General features: G+C 31.3%; 1 protein-coding gene across 2 annotated transcripts; it reads left to right on the plus strand.

Annotated features, from left to right (window-relative positions):
• Window positions 1–135: 135 nt before the first annotated feature.
• Window positions 136–8,268, plus strand: LOC134719073 (ankyrin-1-like). 2 transcript variants are annotated; one of them, XM_063582027.1, is made up of 5 exons: window positions 136–222; window positions 3,991–4,229; window positions 4,627–4,820; window positions 5,676–5,804; window positions 6,436–8,268. In XM_063582027.1, exons 2-5 carry the CDS (start codon window positions 4,037–4,039, stop codon window positions 6,694–6,696), a joined length of 777 nt encoding a protein of 258 aa, XP_063438097.1. In that variant the 5' UTR covers window positions 136–222; window positions 3,991–4,036; the 3' UTR covers window positions 6,697–8,268. The 2 variants fall into 2 exon arrangements, with proteins under 2 accessions (XP_063438097.1, XP_063438094.1); XM_063582024.1 differs by having other exon boundaries at window positions 166–249.
• Window positions 8,269–14,235: the final 5,967 nt, after the last annotated feature.

Raw genomic sequence — 14,235 nt, forward strand, 5'->3', positions numbered from 1 at the left:
GGAAATTAATTAATATTTGATAAATGATATATGATTAAAAGATTCACCCATAGGTATTCAAAATATTTTATCATAATTCTATCTTGGAAAACCTTAGTCGATTAATGAATTTGGGGATATATTTTACTGCCTGCCAAATCAAGCATACCGGAAATGAAAGCAGAAAACCACAACATTCGTAAAAATATTACAAAAAAGATTTTTGTTTGGTTCCAATACTAAGTAATTACTGATTCATTTTGTATCAGTGTAATATAGTATTATATTTTTTTTCTTTTGTTTTTTTCACATAATGCTAAAACAAACGAGACGAACTGCCACCATCGCAAATTATATCTTCCCGTGGCTTGATTATAAAAAAAGAGGATGTGGTATGAAATTTTTCCTATGAGACAAACAATTGACACAAAAATTAACAACCATAGGTCAGCGTACAGCATTCAACAATACACCTTTTCGCTAATCCCAGCTGACCCCAGGCCCAGAATCTGTCTCGCTTCAACTATTGGTTAGGTTGGGAACAAACCCTCTATGTGTATGGTGATAATAAAGGGGTCCATTAGACAGTCTTACATTTCTATAGTCCAACAGTTCAATGGTTTGACGGTTTAATAGTCGGACAGTTCTATAGTTTGACGGTCGGATAGTCCGACTAGTGTTTCCTACAGGTGGTTTTGGCGTGTAATGGCGCCCTGCCGTGATTTCTCGACGCCCTGCCCTTTTTGGGAAAAAAATTTGGCGCCCTGCCCTTAATTTTGTCGAAATTCCTGACGCCATGCCTTCATCGTCGTAATTAACATACTGAAAGACATATTTTATGAATACCACTCGAGTTATTTCACTTCAAAGGTAAACAAAAGTTCACTAGGACGCAATTTTGTAATCGATTTCGTAATCAGCTGATTAGCAAACTGATATAGATTTAATAGTGAATACAGATACTAATCACGCGTCCTGATTGTATCCCCCAAGTCCCAGAAACATTGTTTTGCCTAGAAGATTAATGATATGACATTGTTTTGACAAGAAACTAAACCAGAAGAAGATTTCAAAACATGGATGTGATGCTTAGATAATTTTTTTTGACAGCTGATAGATTTCTTATTCACATTAATTTACATTGTTTGCATGGTTGAACAAGCCAATGAACGGCGATCATGAGACATTTGTCAAATTGAAAAGTAAAAATTCTTTGCAAACTATTTTTTTAAATACAAATGCTTGACTGTACCTAAAATGAAATGAATAAAAATCCAAACTAAATTATTAAAAGCAGAATAATCCAGAAAATAAATGAATTCCTTGATCAAATGTTTTCTTTTGTTTACAAACTTGTCACATGATCATTTTAGGCAGGAAAAATACTTGGGAAAAACCTAAGTAACAGACAACTATGTCTGGCTATTTATAGACATTTAAAATAAACAGCTGATATGGTAGTGCCATGAAAGTAGTAAAACTTGGTGTATCTATATTAATTTAATTTGGAAAAGGGTGTAGAGGGGAAGGGGTTAATTTGTAAAGTTTTTTTTTTTTTTGTGAATTTAATAAATTTTTGTTTTACACTTTGTTTTAATGATTGATTACAGATGTGTATGTCCTTTTTATAGCATTAAACTAGTATGTTGTAAATGAATCCATTATTATAGAAATTGCCTGTTTATGTTAAGTAAGTGCCCTAAAATTGTTGTTCATCGCGCTTAATGTGCCCTCTGAGCTAACAATTACCCTGCCCTTTTTAAAGGCTGCAGGAAACACTACCGACATGTACAACCAGATATGATATAGACTAATCACAGGCACAAGGCGTTCTAGCTGGCTTTCTCGAGACGTGACAGACCTAACATTCACCAAAACTGAATCCCAGTTATTGTTAAACATAAGTCCTATGGAAAGTCCACTTCAAAATCATCTTGTCTGAAACCATCAAACCAATTTGAACCAAACTTTGCAGCAATGGTCCTTGGATGGTCCCCTTTAGAAGGTATGTTCAGCGTCTCAAAACTCCAACCAAGATGGCCACCGCAGCTAAACTTACGGTTTCAATAATTAATGACAACAAGAATTATTTAAGCGACAAGAAGCGACAAGAAACTATTTAGCGACAAGAAAACATTTTTTTTTAATTAAAATTAATTGTTGCAATAAATATTAAAAGAATATGCAATAGAAAATAATCACCTGATCCTAAATCGCAAGTTAGATCAGAAATAGAAGCTGGAAAATCAGTCAAACAAATTTTCACTGATAACTTTGAATCTGAACATCAGCCACGTGACTCAAAATACAAAAATGTATGTCCAAACGTTAAATATCATGTTAATAATGAAAAAAATCCTTTCAACAAACAAAATATTGCTGATGATATGCAAACTGTTATTAACATGAATTCTGCCAAGCATCCTTTTTTGAAAGAAATTGTTCAGACCACAGGCAAACCACCAAGTGTTATCTGCTACAACATTTTTCCAAATGAAGCATTTTGCCAGTGCTTGTAAATCATCCATTATTGGTGTTGACAGAACATTCAATTTTGGCGCCTGCTTTGTCACAACAACTGTTATCCAGGAAAAAAAACTTAAACGCAAAGGGAAAAACACAAACCCAATAATAATGGGACCAATTTATTTGCATTGGGATGGTGCTTGCCACACGTACCAACATTTTTTTACTCATATTGCCTCAGTGCTTGATACAACAATAAGTGATACCTTGCTTAGTTAAAGCAATCTTGTGATTGGTTCAGATGAGGAAAAGGCTTTAGTAAAAGCTATCAAAGACAGTTTCCCAACATCTGAACTCACATTGTGCACAAGGCACTTGAGTGAAAATGTTAGCAAGGCATTTGAGAACATACATTATCTTATACATATTCTTCATATTTAAAAATAAAAAAAAGAAGCTCAATCTCTTTCTTCTTCACAAATGTTTAATTTCTTCATCTAATATAAACTTCACAATCTCTTTTATCCTCACAAATGTTTCATTTCTTCGTCTATCAATATAATAAAACATTTTAATTAGACATATCTGCTCGTATATCATGTATATTTTAAAAAAAAACATTAAATACAAATTTCTTTATATCTAATAAAAAAAATGTTTTCTTGTCACTAAATAGTCTTCTTGTCGCTTGTTGTCGCTAAAATATTTCTTGCTGTTGCTTCTTGACACTTGTTGTCGCTAATTAGTGAGACCCTAAACTTAGTTTAACATAGGACCCTATGGAATGTCACTTAAAGATCTTTTTGTCTGAATCCACTGAGTTAATTGGGACCAAACTTAAGTAGAATGGTCCTTGGGCGGTCCCCTTCTGAAAACTATGTTCAACATAACCGATTACTACAAAGTAGTTTATTTATATTTTCAAATATAACAGCAACAGCTATAAAGTGGGTGAATGTATACAATATATAAAGTACATTGTTGGAAAAATATAAAAGGAACAAGACAAAAAGCAAGACTAGCATTTCTCGTATTTCTTGGCGATTACAAATACATTTAATATTTCTCATAATTTCTGCTAATGTACATATATTGTTTTTATCCTGAAATTTACTTTTATACTTAAAACTTTAGTTAAAATCTGAATCATTGTCTCTCATTTCTCAAAGGAATCAAAATAGTTTAAAAGCATACTGCAAAGATGGCCCAAAAATGAAATAGTACAAAAAAAGAAAGATCCCTTGTAGGATAACAGGAGACTTTATATTTGTACAAGTACAAATAAACTTGATAAAGCAGAAAATTATTTTTTACCTTTTTATTTGTACAATAGTTGGCTAATTGCAAGATAGAAATATTTTTTTGATATTTTACCCTTTTATTATTGCAGGAACTCTGCAAATGCCTTGTTATGTATATAAAGATACATGTATGTATAGTATAGTATAAATTAAATATAAACTCAATTCATTGGAGAAATATATACTGCATCCAATTTTATCTACATTTGCAAAACTAAATTATAAATTTCTTTTTGAATTTCAGGTGCCTTACTAAATGCTACTAAATCCCTGATGTCTGGCAAGCTGTGATGGGGGGCAAGGCCAGTAGTTTGATATGGTGTGAATACAACCCACCAACTTTCTCAACACAGAGCAAACCATCAAACTATCTGTATTGCTACAAGCTACCTCCCCCTAGCTATAATTACAACTGGACTGATCTACACTATGCAGCAAGTCATGGAAATGTCCGAAGAATTCAAGAAATTATTCACAAATCTGGTAATATAAAAAATACTTGCATAACATTTTCAACAATTTAATGTGTATAATTATTAACAGACCTGTATGGAATGTGTTAAATTTTTTTAAACTGATCTGGTACGGAATTTTCACATTTAGATATCATTGTACCAAGTATGAGTTTCATGTATTAATCTAGATCATATTTGCATGCAAGACCTAATTTAGTCTACATATATACATGTATCTGTGAGTTGTTTGAAGACAATTGATTGACCTATTGAAATTTTTTGTTTGGTTGACGACTCATTGGTAAAAACCTTACACAACCCTTATTCAGAATTTAAAATATGTATAATGGAATATGAATTAAAAAAAAGCTTGTTTACTGATTTCTTAAATTCTAATTTATGGTGTAACTTTTTGTTTTACTTAGGTACCCTTAACTTGAATAAAAAAGATTACTATGGAAAGACACCTTTATATTGGGCTGCATACAAAGGTCATAAAGGTTGTGTAGAGGAATTATTAAAGTTTGGTGCCTCAGTTAACACAAAATGTCGCCACGGTGGATCTCCACTTCATGCAGTAGTCAGTTTATATCCAGAATGTGCCTTACTACTTATTAAGGTAAGTTTATATGGGGTTTTTTTTCTGAAAAAGAATATTTTGTTGAATACTTTTACTGTGTGTCATTGTAAGTGTTTCTTTTTAAATCTAAATGGACATCACATACATTTGTGTACTTGAATTAGACAATGGATGCAGGGAATGTGTTAAAGACAACAACATGTCCAAAGGGCCAGGGACAAAAATGTAAAGGGTTTAAACATGTTTTGTGGGTTCTCAACCCTCTCCCTATACCTGTAGCAAATGAGAATAAACAAACACACTTCAAAATACACAATAAAACTTATTTTAAAAGAAGACTGAATCTGAGGTTGGAATATGTAACAGAAGAATCTAAAACAAAATGACAATGGGAAAAAAAATTAACATTAAATTGATTACTAGCATTATCTGTATCAGATGGAAGGTTTTCATTCATGCCCTTTGCCACACATGGTGATAACGGGAGTTGTAATTTGTGCTAGCAGTTACTTACATGACAATATCGGACTTCTATTCAACTGATAGATTATGTCTTCATTATATCATGTCATTTTCTCATTTCCATTTCCGAGAATTTTGACCTTAATTTATTGTATTTACAGGAAGAAGATATAGAATTAACTATTTTAAATAAAATTCAACACATAAGTTTGTACTTCACAAAATAATACTTTTACAGTATACACAATGCTCCTTCATTATGAAATATTATACTTTCAGAATACTTATTTAAATAAATCAGGAATTTTCCAATCATTCCCTTTGGATAACCCCCTAAAATGAATATGTATTATTATATAAAAAAGAAAATTAAAGACTATTTAAAGAAAGAAAATAATTATGAATATTAATTGTTTTGTATTTATTAAATAGCATGGTGCAGATGTCAATTTAGCAGATAACTGGGGTGTGACACCAATGTACTTAGCTGCCACCAGTGGACAGATTGAAGTGATGAAATATCTGTTGGCCTCAGGTGCTTCACCGGAGGTCAGGAATAAGGTATAGTCTGAATATATTAGTTCCTGTTATTCTGGGATTTAATATGAGATAGAGGTCAATTAGAGAGTAACACCAGAGTACAATAAAACTCAAAAGGATAAATTTATTCGAATGCACAGTACTAAAGATCTACCAACAACATCATTCTCTATTTAAACAGCCAGTTATATAAAAGATCTTCAGGAGAACTTTTGAGTAAAATCTGTGACTCCCTGTCTTAATACACTGCTAGTCCCTTTTAATAAATAAATTTGTTTTCTTTATCTGTACTGTTAAATCTACAAATCATTTAGTTATTTTGCAAAAAGCAGCATCATCTAAAGAAGTTGAGCTTTAGATTTTGCCATTTGATGAACTTCTGTTTTGAATTTTGTTCAGTATGTTTGTTATTTTAACTTTCTGTTTTTAGTTAGTTTTTTTAATCTCATCATCACAGGTGATATTGATACCCAAGATTCATCACTTGACAACTTCCTGTTTACTGAAATATTTAAGCGGGGTATCATCAGTGAGCAGTAGCTCACACTTTCACTTGTTTTAAAAATTATTTTACAGATCAATCATTTTGTTTCCTTTAAAGACAGAATTTGAAGAGCCTATTTCTTAATATAATTTATATGTATATTTTCAGAAAACTGGGGAGATTCCAAGGCAGTTAAACAGTCATAAAGAATTTTGCAATTATTTGTCAAGCCTATCCAAGAATCCACTTTCTTTGCAACAGTTGTGTCGAGTAAATATAAGACAGAGAATGAAAGAACACCCTAATGTTAAAATAAAATATCTTGCAGTCCCAAAGACATTGAAAGACTATTTGTCATTGGCTGAGTATGAATCTCAGCCACAGAAACAATCTAGTCCTTCAAGCTTTAATGTGCTTTGTCAATCTTAATGTGATAGCATCATGATTTGAATTATAAGGTTATATTATTCAAATGTACAATTTATATCATGTATTCAGATTTAAGAATTTAGTTTTAGTAATCACTTTTAGTAGACAAAATGACGGCTTCTGTTGAAATTTAATTCTGCCTTAATTTTTTGGATAACAAATAAAATTGTTATTGCCAATGTTATATGTACTGTATTTTCTAAAATTGTATATGTACTGAGTGAAATGATCATATTTGTCAAATATAAACATGTATGCCTTTACTCTTATGTACAGAAGATTAAGATAGTACACTATTCTGTCTGCTGCAATACAAACAATTTATTTGACAGTCATCTTTATCTTGTCGAGTGAACCAGGGTAATGGCTGGTGATTTAGGAAAATGTTTCTATTTTCTCTAAGTTATGTTACATTACTTGCATATGGCTTGATATGATTTGATACATGTGCGAAAGTATATAAGTAATTATTTGTTAAAATCAAAATTTATGTATTTTATTAATGTTTTTCATGCATGCAGGGTTCATGCATGTGATATCTTTTGTCAATGTTGGTTAATTTCAAGTCCATCATAATAACTTTAGATATTTTGATTGATTTTAAGGAACAATGTAACATTAAAGGGGACCAAATCATTTCACTCCCGTCCTAAACTCCAGGGCTTTTTAGTTAATAATAGAATTGCACACAATGTACCAATATCAATCTCCATGTTTTTTGGAAGAAGTTAACTAAGGTTTAGTTCATGATTATTTTTCTCCTTTAAATGAATTGCATTGGAGGCACATATTTTAGACCCCAACCATACATTATATTAAATTTTCACTTTATTTACAATTTTTATTCAATTTTCAGGAAAATGCAACAACCCACATTTTTTTTTTATTTAAGTGCCTCCCATCCCCTCACTTTTATCAATTTTGGAACAGCTGTTGTATATACATTGTACTAGAATAAAACAAAATTACATTTGCACACCACTTACTGTTAATTTTATATGAATTATTAATCTGATCTCAAAGAAAAATGATCAGTTGAAATTAAGCTAGCAAATCATCTAAGAATCAATGTTATTAGTTTTGTTTTATAAAGATTCTGTAAAGAACATTATCAATGTCATTCATAAATCACAAAGTATAACCATGACAGTAATACATGTGCACTGAATAAGCAACAGCAAATAATCTAAGCTATTTAAATCTTTTATCAAAAATTGAAATCAAAGTTACTTAGATAAAATAGCTTGTGTACATTAAAGCTAGACTAGATTTACACAAGTTCCACTCTCACAAACTTTTATACATTATCGAGCTTTAAACAAGTTAATTAAGTTTATAACAAGTTCAACAACTGAACTCTGACTTATAAAACAATAACAATCCTAAATACTTAAAAGAAGTGGTAAAAATTGGCACAAAACTCATGGTGCAGGCAGTGATTTTTTGTACAACCGCAAAAATGACTGTGACATTTTATATTTTAATATTTTATGATGTATTTAAATGAGTAGTTATTGTTGCAAACTCAATTAGTATTTGCATTGAGATAATTTTTGGAATAAAGGAAAGAGGGAGGTGAAAAAAAATTGGGGGGGGGGGGGGGGGGGGGTTGAATTTTTCTCATTTCAGATTTCAGAAATTAAAAAGAAAATTTCTTCAAATATTTTTTGTTTGAGAGGATTAGTATTCAACAGCATAGTGAATTGCTCAAAAGCAAAAAAAAATATTTACAATCCAAAGTTAGTGAATCCAGCTTGAATGTTGTGTCCATACTTGCCCCAACAGTTCAGGGTTCGACCTCTGCAGTTGTATAAAGCTGTGCCCTGTGGAGCATCTGGTTATATAAACTTTGGTTGTTTATACTAGTACCACTACTTGAGAATGATCAGACACATGGGTTCTATTGAAAGCAACTTTGTTATGTTTGATTATAATTTCTGTTGTTTGAGATTTTTGTTATGAAAACTTTAGATAAGTTTTTTTATTCGGAAAGCTTTATAATTTATAGAGATTGCATGTGCCAAATAACATGTTAAGGTTTATATTGTTATTGGTTACTTTTTGCTTTAATGTATACTTTTATTTCACTGTTTTTCTATATTATTAAGCATTGTAGATTTTAGTTTTTTGCCTCTCTTTAATAATCATATGAGAGCCGTGGTGTAGTCGATAGTGCATCGAACTACTAACACAAAGGTTCCTAGTTCGATTCCTGTTCTGGGATGAAAATTTCAGGGACTGAATTTTCTGATCTTTCTTGACACCTTTTGCTAGTATGGTCTTGAGAAAATGATGATAGTCTGTTAGAAGGGGACGATAAATGGCTGACCCGTGTTAAGAGAGAGTCATATCTTTTGCACGTTAAAGACGCCCTTATAGATTTTGAAAAAGAACAGGCTAATGCCGCTACAAGGCAGCACTTGCACCCACAAAGTTGAAAGGGATTAATATAAGTTGCAAAACTTGTTTCCCAATCCTCTATAAATAAATATGTTTAAACTAATCACGTCACCAATAAAATGGGACCAAAGCTGATTACTAAGGTATTTTTCAAAATTTCAAATTAGGTAGTTAGTATAAGTATTTGTGTAATACTAGTATACAAATAAATATAAAATACAAAGGGAAATAATTATCTTAGATATTTACAAACTTATATTGATGATTTGCCAAAAAAGAAAAAAAATCAGTTAAGGAGTGAATTACTGTTTATGTTATGAGTTCAATTGATTGAAATGATTTTGTTTTGTCATTTCATTTTACATATTTATTTTTAAAGCTATAAATGTTCATTTCATTATCCCATTTTATAATCAGCCAAAGAAAAAAGCAGACGTTATGATAACTATAGCTTTATATTGTGGAATGTAAAGTCTTTTGATTTACACTGGTATACTGTTACTTGTAGAATAAAACTTATATGGTTGTAAAAATTAAGAAGGTGTGAAGAGATCAGATGGCGCTCTAGTCAATAATGAAGATCAATGGAATAGGTATATAAAATCTGCCAGATAATATATTGAATTATCAGTTAAAAATGTTGTGTATGTAAGAAGTTATTTCAGTTATGATTTAATCTCCATTAAATGCTTAAGAAAGCGTAAAATTTGACATCCTTTTATTACCTGTTTTTTAGTAAAAATTCTTCTGCAACCCAATGTATTTATTGCTAGAACTGTCCTTCATGTTATTCAATATGGAAAGAGAATAAGAAGTATTCTCTGGTTTATGGCCTTATATGATGAGAATTATCACTATAACTGCCTTACATGTATTATCATATGCTTACTTTTGCATTGACAATCTTTTCATGTAATTCTGCATTTTTTTTCAAAATTTATTCTCCACATGACAACTGTTTTAAATGTTTTAAATTTTTTTGTTGATAATTCATAAAAAGCTACTTGTAACATAAACATATCTTTTCTTTCAGGAGATACTTTGCCTTTTAATATGTGTAGTAAAGTTTTCCACCATCAATTAGATCTTGAAATCAAATAAATGTTATGATAAAAAAGGATTTATTCCCTTAATGATAGAACATGCATATTCAGTTCTATAATTTTGAGGAATCTTTGTTCCCTATTTTTTCATTCTCTTCTTTCACTTATATTACCTAAAATTGTTCATTTAGTTATGTGCAATTTCTTGTCACATATTTGATGTCAAAATGACTTAAAATAATTTTCAACAAAAGTCCTGTCATGTCTGGTTGCTATTACCGATACAGTTACATTTATCCACACCTATACATACTACAAATTTGTGTTTCTAGATTTTTGACTGAAATTATTGTTATTATATTCAAGGAGAAATTTAAGGGTCCCATTGAATAAAATAAGAACAATATTTGTTCTATTTATATAATGGGACAGGTTAACTTTCAAAATTTTAAATAGCCTGACAAAGAGAAACTGATTCTAGAGAAAGGGTTTCATTTCTTTACAATACATATAACAGAAATATCTTGCCATAGCCAATTCTAATTCCTGTCTTAGGTTGTAGGTGTTTTGTTTTATTGCAATGATAATTTCATATTATATATGTAATTTCTTTTGATAAGTTGTACAATTAAAACTTATTGAGGCAATTATACCAACCAGTATCTTTAAAAGATATTGTACAGAAACAAAACTTGTATGAATATAAAAAAATATAAAAAATGTGTATGTCCTACTGTTTGTTTGAGCATTTTTCATAACAGTGTCCGAAAATGTTACTGTAATGTGTGGTGTTGGTGGTATATGTTGTCAGATTAATATATATACAAATATACATATTAAATTTTATATAAACACTGAGCATGATTTCATTTGTTGATTATAAATAAATGTAAAAAACAAATTATTGAGTTATTTTTTTCTCACTTGATAACATCGTGTCAATTGTCATCTGTAATAGTTTGTAATAAACAATATATATGCCCCCCCCCCCCCACTCCTTGTGTGAGAGCTCTATTCAAATCAACTTGTTTGCCCATAGTACCGGTAGGTCACACTATTCTAAGAAAGTAAACAGAATTACTGCACATTTGGTATGCAGCTCAACAAAGATGTCAGAGTTGCAATGTATGTGCCCTTTTTGGATCTGTCAAACTCCTACTTCATATTTCCAATACTTTAAAGTACTACAAGTTGTATTGCTGTATAGCATGACATCACAGGCATACTTAATCTTTTGATAAATAGAGGCAAGTGTTAGATATCTTTATTGTTGTTGAATAAGTTTTATTTTAATCACATGATAAGGGCTGATATGATAAATTGACACACATAAAGCCTCATTTGCATAAATTTAAAATAATTTTCTTTCCTGTCATGCATTTATCAGATATTTTATTAACAGTCCTATCATGAGAAGTTACAGTTCCTATTTTTTTTAGCCTGCTACAAAAGAAGCAAAATCTCAACATAGGAATATTGATACCGCAGCATAAGCTTAATTCTTTTAAAAAAGCTTTATATTTTAGGTGCAAGACATGGACGCTTCATATTTTGTTTATAGATATGTAACCGGAGAACATGTATCTATCGTCACCACCGGGATTCGAACTTAGGTCGCCTGTTCTGTTACTACAGGTACTTCATTTAAAAGTGCAAGGTCTTCATGCCTGTCAGACATTTTTCACTTCACCTCAACATCATTTCATGCATCAGTGAATAAGGTTAAGTTTTGGTAGTCAAGTCCATATCTCAGATACTATAAGCAATAGATATAGTATATTTGGTGTATGGGAGGATTGTAAGTTGTACATGTCCAACTGGCAGGTGTTATCTGACCTTGACATCATTTTCATGGTTCAGTGGTTATAGTTTTAAAAGTGTTTGTGTTTTGGTCTGATTGTCTTATACTCTATGCAATAGTATACTATATTTTGTATATGCATTGATGGTAAGGTATACATGTTCAACTGGCAGGTGTCATCTGACCTTGACCCCATTTTCATGGTTCAGTCATTATTGTTAAGTTTTTGTGTTTTGGTCTGATTGTCTTATACTCTATACAATAGGTTTGCTATAGTTGGTGTATGGAAATATTTTATGATGTACATGTTAGTATCGCAGGTTTTATTTGACCTTCACTCATTTTCAAGATTCATTGCTCAGTGTTATGTTTTTATACAACAGCAAAAATAAAAAAAATAAATTTGGTCATATATTGGTACCATGTCTTCTTTGTTTTATGACCACAAAAGGAAGGTTGGGATTGATTTTGGGAGTTTTGGTCCAAACAGTTTAGGAATTTGATGTGACCAAAAGTTGAATAATTGGGGTTCTTTGATATGCCAAATCTAACCGTGTATTTAGATTCTTATTTTTTGGTCCTGTTTTCAAATTGGTCTACATTCAGGTCCAAAGGGTCCAAATTAACTTTGTTTGATTTCAACAAAAATTGGAAATGTGGGGTTCTTTGATATGCCGAATCTAACCATGGAAGCTTAATACAAAAATTTATGATAAAAGAGATGATTTTTCATTTCCTATTGTTAATTATCCATTTTTAGATGGTGACGTTCCCTTGTCACCATCTTATGGTGTTTATATATCTCAACTTGTACGATTTGCTCCTGTATGTAACAACGTATTAGATTTTAGCGAGAGAAATTTATTTATTACTGAAAAATTATTACACCAGGGTTTTCGATATCACAAACTGGTCAAAACATTTACTAAATTTTATCACCGGTATAAGGAAATAATTCGTAAATATAACTCAACATGCAGACATCTTATACGTTCAGGTATTTCACATCCAAAATTTTATGGAAATATTCTTTATAAAGCACAAAAATGTCAGTATTCTCCTCAGAAACTAACAAAACCTTTAAATAGACTAACTAAAAGGGGATATAGTTACAATACTGTTGTCAGGTCATTAAAGATTGCATATTTTGGCTTTAACATTGATTCACTGATAGGGTCTTTGCATCGGAACTAAACACATTTATTTCTAAAAAAACAGTTGTTGGCATGACACGGGTTATGTTCTTCTCATATATTTTATGATAGTATGATACTAAACCCCTAACGGGAGGGATTGTACCTGATATTCATATGATGAAGACATAATCTTTCAATCAGTTTAATTGAGGTCTGGAGCTGGCATGTCAGTTAACTGCTAGTAGTCTGTTGTTATTTATGTTTTATTGTCATTTTATTTATTTTCTTTTGTTACATCTTGTGACATCGGACTCGGACTTCTCTTGAACTGAATTTTAATGTGCGTATTGTTATTCTTTTACTTTTCTACATTGGCTAGAGGTATAGGGGGAGGGTTGAGATCTCATAAACATGTTTAACCCTGCCGCAATTTTGCGCCTGTCCCAAGTCAGGAGCCTCTGGTCTTTGTTAGTCTTGCATGATTTTAAATTTTAGTTTCTTGTGTATAATTCGGAGTTTAGTATGACGTCCATTATCACTGTACTATTATGCATATTTTAGGGGCCAGCTGAAGGACACCTACGGGTGCGGGAATTCTCGCTACATTGAAGACCCATTGGTTGCCTTCGGCTGTTGTTTGCTCTATGGTCAGGTGGTTGTCGCTTTGACATATTCACCATTTCCTTTCTCAATTTTATGTATTCAGATTTTTTTTTATTTGGGCCCTTTTATCAAATTGTTCCACATTCAGTTCTAAAGGGTCCAAAATTGAACTTTATTTTATTTCATTAAAAATTGAATTCTTTGGGTTCTTTGATATGCTGAATCTAGACATGTATTTAGATTTTGGATATTGGACCATAATAGGTAAATGTTCAATTTTTTAAGTTCTTAGACCTCATTCCTTCTGTGTCAACTATTTAATCACAATCCAAATTCAGAGCTGTATCAAGCTTGAATGTTGTGTCCATACTTGTCCCAGTTGCTCAGGGTGCAACCTCTGCGGTAGTATCAAGCTGCACCCTGTGGAGCATCTGGTTTTGTTTTGGTATGGTTTTTTTATACTATAAGCAGTAGGTCAACTATATTTGTTATATGGCAGGATTGTAAGCTGTACATGTATTTCTCCTTCAGTTTACATGACCTTGACCTCATTTTT

Source organism: Mytilus trossulus, chromosome 1, assembly GCF_036588685.1.
Source record: "Mytilus trossulus isolate FHL-02 chromosome 1, PNRI_Mtr1.1.1.hap1, whole genome shotgun sequence".
Classification (NCBI taxonomy): Eukaryota; Metazoa; Mollusca; class Bivalvia; order Mytilida; family Mytilidae; genus Mytilus; species Mytilus trossulus.